Below are 6,254 nucleotides of genomic sequence, written 5' to 3'. Positions count from 1 at the left end.
CTTTCAGATACAAAGTAATTGTGTATGCATCTGTTAAGAGGAAACTTGGGAAATATTTTTGTCTTAAAACCTCAGAGCATGTTTCATTTCCCCGCACCCCAGGACACACGTGCCCCAAACAGAGATTGTCCTATCAAAATGGGGACAGGCGGTAATCCTAATTATATACTGTTATTGCAATTGTCCATGATTTGGGGGTTTTGCGCTTTAGAAGCTGAGAGGTAAGGTTTTCTTAACCAATAAGTTTACAAGAAACAATTCCACGCCCCCCACATCCAGAATTCATAAGCGCCTGCTGTAAACTATGTGTTTCTGTACAAAATATTTGTTGCAGTGCTACTACGCAGAACTGTTCTGTTTAAAACAAGCCGTCAGGCAATAATATTTTGAGATAACGTGGGTGTAGTTGACAACAGTGTACATTTCCTAGCACGTGATTTCTTGCTTGCCAAGCCACTTCTTTGCAAAGCTCCCATTTCGAATAAAGCGAAACCAAGCGTTTCTTAAAAAGACAGGCAACGCTGTCAGACTAGAGCAAACATTACAGGCTGACCGGCATTTAATAACTAGGATAACTACAGCAGCATATTGCCTTTCAGTTACTGTAGTCACTGGAATAAGTTGCTGCAGAGACTACACGTTTCAGTTTCAACAATGTATACGTTGTTCATTTAGCTCAGACCAGCCACTAAAATATAAAAGAAAGGTGCCCGGTGAAGCAGCAAACAAAAAATTATTTTCCAAATGGACGAAACGTTTGTGGACTCGAGTCCAACGCAGTCATCAGACGATTCTCAAGAAAGTTCAGAGGTGAGCACCAGCAATTTGCACAACATTGTATGAATTGGTATGCAATTACATACAATTATAAATTGTTGTTCTTATACCCTGCAGGCGCAAATAATTCTTTGCGATTGCTTGGTATGTAACAATTTGATGCATTTTGTTGTGCAGAATTCTACTACTGGTGACAGGCGGATGAAAAGACGAGAAAAGAACAGAGAAGCAGCACAACGAAGCAGACAGAAGATGACGGCAAGAGCAGATGAACTTCACAAGGTAAGAGTCTGTAAGGACGTGTGCATACCTCTCAACTATCCTTGATTTCGACACAAATTTAGATCTGGCCCTCTTAATCCCCTCCTAGTGTTTTGGAGACATGGTAGAAAATTACACTTAATAAATATTGACAAGAATTAAAAGTTATATACTAACTTCAGAAAATGTACAGTAATTCGCATTATTACATCCTGTTAACACTTCACGTTAACAGTACTATTATTTTAAAAAAGTGTCCCGATTGTCCCTGATTATGTTGATATATTTGTGTCTTTTTAGTTGACAGCTATGGACGAGTGCGTGCACTTTACGCGTTCAACGTTGAAGCCAGGAATTTACAAATTATACCCACAGGAGCTGTGTGTAGTGCAGCCCCACCCCCACCACCCAAAAAAGGTAGGTCAAACCACCATTGCACTAGCACATGGGAGCTGTATGTAGTGCATCCCCCCCCCCCGGGTCCCCCCTCCCAAAAAAAGGCATAGGTCAGACGACTGTACAGCAGTGTACAGTACAGCCATACTGTGCGTTGACAACCAAATGTTAATTACTGCAAACTGGATAACTTCCCTACTGCAGAAAAAAAGACAGGGCTTTCCAGTATGATCTGCAAAGTATGTACACCACTAGCAGTGGGAATCTACTGTGAATCTACTGTTTGTTGATGTATGAGTGTGTCACCAGGGGTGTTCACAGGGCAGATATTAACCTATACCCAAGGATTTTATGAGGCAAGATTAAAAATGGGGTTGTACAGATGGTGGGCAGGCACAGGTGAGTGGCAGTGGTTTGACGCTGGACTCTTACTCCCAACTGTCCAGCTTTTGGTAGGGTTGCCATCTTTACATCCTTCCATTTTCTGACAAATGAGTCACATTCCCTGCATCATGAAAACACACCCTGTTCAGCAAGCTACAACCAGAAGCACACATTTTTACATGCCTTCTATATGGATCTCTAGAAAACTCTTCTAAGACAAATTCTTCCAAGACACTACCGCCCCCATTCTCTCCCTAGCCTATGCCACAGTAAGGGTGTAACCAGGCATACTTTTTGCATTCTGTTGAGTGCATTTTTCTTCTGAGATCCAAGTCAGTATGACTTTTTTTCTGGTCATACGTCCACAACTGTCTAAATGAATCGGTCCAACAACAGATGCAATATTGTTTTTTTTTTTTTTCTTCAAACACCTTTATTGAATTATCACTTGTGACATCGGCAGGTTTACATTCATATAAAAGTAATCAAACTATATTAACATAACGAACATAATACTTCACATATATTGCTATATATCATATAACCCAAGCAATATTACATAAATTATTCAATTCCTGCCTTTTTTGAACAAACATCTTTATTAAACCATCACTTGCTATATACGCAGTCATACATTTATATAAATGAAAACAAACCACACTGACAACAATCCTAGTTGCAAGCATTTAGCATCCCAAACCATACTGACACACTCCCAGTTGCAAACATTGTATATCACTTATAATCTACCTAATCTTTCTCACTCAAACATTACATAGATCATTTAAGTCCTGCCGCCTTTTAAAGGAGTACAACAGGTTTCTCTAATGTATTCCTCAACTTCATGGCCCTTTTCCTCCGTATTTACATTATCATCTGTAAAGCAGCAACAATAAAGCATTTACAATTTTTATAATTCCCCTTACTTCTGTAACAGAGGCCTACCTTCTCATACTGTGATGGTTTCACTTACAAAATGATTATCTCACGCTTGAATAAAGCTTGCTGGAGTCGCCCAATTACTGACATCATCGAGGCCAGGCAGTGCAGGTACTTTTTTTTTTTTTCAATCAGTTCCCTCTCCCAAAGTGACATCACCACAGCCATCATCTGATTCTAACTAAAATAATAAGACCCACCCATTCTGTGATGTCATGGCTCCCTTGTCCTTCCCCCAGCCTGAGTGCTGTTCATTTTATTCAGTAGTAGTGTAGTAACACCAATGTTTGGAAACACAGAAATTTGGTATGCATACTTGTACATTCTGCACGGCAAATGATGCTTAGGTGGTGTATCGCTTGCATACTTCTCAGTTGTATTTGCACCAGATACTGCTAGTGTGCAGTGCGGGAATAGAAAGATTAAAACATTACCCTGGTATCAGAGGTGGCAGTGCAACATATTCATAGTGGCTTAACATGAGAGTAGCTCTAAGCAAGCACTATGTGAAACCTGAACAAGCACCTAGAATTATTCAGTGCAGCTTCCACACCTTAAATCTGAAAATGAATTCACATACTCACATGAACAGGAGTAGCTGCATATTGATGGCTAAAGGTGTATGGGCATGTCGGGTGGTTACTACACTGCAAAACTGGTATGTAATGGTGGAGATATTTGGAAGGCATGAGCAAACACGCCGGTATATTAAAGCCATAACACCATTTGAACTGGAGGCTGGCAAATAGATTTAGTAAGGGATTTTGTCCATGCACAAATATTTCAACAGTGATTCTTTGCAGTGGCATCCATTATCTGATTCAAGGTAAGTTAACCTTGATATCCTTTATTTAAAAAAAAAATCAATAAAAAATTTACTTTGTTATAAGTGACTTCTGGACACAAGAAAAAGGAAGGGGAAATACAGCATTGTGGTTTCTATGTACAAAGACAAATCCAGGGACACTGCAGAAGATTTTTTTTTGCAAACCAACCAGTGGAGTAAAAACATATGAAGGCAAACACTGCATACCAACACACTTTGCACATGTAAATCTCAATTTTTAACAAGGTGGAAGCATGAAGTGATACCTTAACACTTAAATCAATAAAGATCTAAACTGGTTAATAGTATAAATGTTTCATTCTTTAGCTCCTTGGTGCAAGACCTTACTGGATGTGATTGCAGTCAAGTAAGGTCATGGCTATAGTGCAGCAAAAAAAAATGTCCCCTCTAACAAAGGAAATGCTAGAGCAAAGATTAAATTACATGAGTCAAGCACCCTGCTGAGATCTGCCAAACAATGGAATTACCAGGTCAAATTACCCTCAGGACTTTGACAGCTAGGGAAGCTAAGTGTTATGGGGGAGGGGAGAAGTAAATGGACTGGAATTCATTGTCTCACAAATTAGTGCCATTTAAACTAAATTAGAAAAAAAGGCAGCAGTAAACAGCACTTTGAGTGTGTTCTGTGGCATTTGCACTGTTACTGTTTTAAGTAGTCATCCAGCAGCAGGGAATGTTACTTACACTGTTCTATTTTACTCAGTACTTTGTACGCATGCAACATCTATGAAATGACAGGAACTTTAGGCAAACGGAGGCCTGCATGATGTAACATTTTTGAGCCAAACAATGTTTTATGGGATACTGGATGGCAACCTGATTTATCCAAACCACGTCAATATGCCAGCCTCCAGGTGGTCAGAGTCTGGAATTACATATAAAAATATTTAAAATCCTGTAAATAATCCCAGTGCTGTTAAAGTGTAGGAAATATCATGCCATGATGTTTTAAACATGTTTTTGAGTCTGTGTGTGCGGTACTCCTTTAAACCTCATTCTTCCCTTGCATGCATTGTTCACACAATTCCCATTTTTTCCTATGTAGTTTCTTCCTACCCTTTTCTAAAGATCTCAGTTCCAGTTATTTTATCTCTGTTATTATGTTCATTACTTCTAGTAAAGTTAGTCTAGACTTTGACTTCCATTTTCTAGTAATTGCTTTTTTGGCAGCCACTATTATTAGACACGGCAAGGCCTTACCATGTCTAGGCAATTCCGATTCTGTATCATAGCTCAGAAAAATCATCTCCCTCATCAGACCACTCTGCCTACCCAACATCTCCAACAGTGCATCCTGCAGGGAATCCTTGAAGTGTGTCAACTCACCCCACTCCCAGAAAATATGTTCCCAGTTACCTGTTTGTTCCCCTTCACACCTCCAAGATTTGCTGTCTGCCTGAATAAAAATTCTCTGGAGTCTACTTGGGGTTTAAAAATATCTATGTAAACATTTCCAGGCAAAATCCTAAATCTTGTAGATTTTGTTGCATTTTTGAGGGACATACCTCTGTCCTTCCATTGTTTCTTTGTGAATTCAGTGTAATAGAACACAATAAATCAAACAGTAATGCAGTTAAACACATATATACGTTTTTGTTTCAGGGCTCTGTCCTGGGGCCCTTCCTGTTTGGCATATACTTTTCAGAAGTACAGGCAAGCATGGAACGGCTGTGGCTGGCTACGTTTGCAGACGACTGCAAACTGGGTGCTATAATAGAGTCTCCGGCCAACATGGAGATCCTCCAGAAGGGCCTAAATGAGACTGATGCATGGTGTCAAAGCCATGGTCTCAAGCTAAATGCAAAAAAATGCGTAGTAATCCCCTTTGGAAAAAAGAGAGTACCCGCAAACTACAACATAGGAGGTAATCCCCTGAAATCTGAAGAAGAAATAAGGGATCTAGGGACCCAAGTAGATAGTCAGCTTTCCTTTGATAACCCCGTTGCCAAAGTGGTTAGAAAATCCTTCTATGTGACCCATCTGATCACGAAAGGGTTTGCATCAAGATCTAAGGATGTAATGGTGGCCCTCAACTCTTCCCTCATCAGACCCATTATTGAGTACAATGCACCAATTGGAATGTACCTGGCTAGACATCTCCAGCAGCTGGAGAGACCACAGAGGTACCTAACCAAGAGGATTACTGGCCTCAAACAGTTGCCCTATGCAGCACGATTGAAAAAGCTAAGACTGTTCTCTGTTGCATACCGCTTTCTCAGAGGCGATCTCTGTCTAACGTACAGAGCCATGTCCAACCCAGAATTGTTGAACATGCTCCATCTTAGCAAAACCAAATCTACTCGAGCTACACGCTTTAAAGATATAAACCTCAACACAACAATGAATAGAACATGCTGGAGGGATAGATTCCCTTCTCAGAGACTTCCCTTACTATGGAACAGAGTCCCGATCTACATAAGACAGAGCCCCTCACTATCACTCTTCAAGAGGAACCTTGATGAGTGGATGGGTAACAGAAAGTTCACACTGGGGATCACACCAACAGCAGTACTAGATAGGGGCCAAGGGTACTAGCTGCTAGTACAAGGGTCTAGGGAACTACTAAAGGGGCGGTGAATACTGCACAATGTGGCTGGGCTAATATATGCCTTCGGGCAGATAGCCCAGTACCAACCTATGAACCTATAAG

The 6,254-nt window shown here is 40.4% G+C and overlaps 1 protein-coding gene across 1 annotated transcript in view; it reads left to right on the top strand.

Annotated features, from left to right (window-relative positions):
- The first annotated feature begins 353 nt into the window (after nucleotides 1-353).
- The window catches only part of BATF2 (basic leucine zipper ATF-like transcription factor 2), a 134,670-nt gene continuing 128,769 nt past the window's right edge, over nucleotides 354-6,254 (top strand). The window contains exons 1-2 of the mRNA XM_044075779.1: nucleotides 354-810; nucleotides 955-1,059. Of these exons, the coding sequence (XP_043931714.1) occupies nucleotides 745-810; nucleotides 955-1,059 (171 nt within the window). The 5' untranslated portion in view covers nucleotides 354-744. The remainder of the gene's footprint in view (nucleotides 811-954; nucleotides 1,060-6,254) is intronic.

Source organism: Protopterus annectens, chromosome 6.part1, assembly GCF_019279795.1.
Source record: "Protopterus annectens isolate FY-2018-M chromosome 6.part1, PAN1.0, whole genome shotgun sequence".
Classification (NCBI taxonomy): Eukaryota; Metazoa; Chordata; order Ceratodontiformes; family Protopteridae; genus Protopterus; species Protopterus annectens.
Note: the sequence above shows the minus strand (reverse complement) of the source record. Positions and strands in the feature narration are given on the sequence as shown.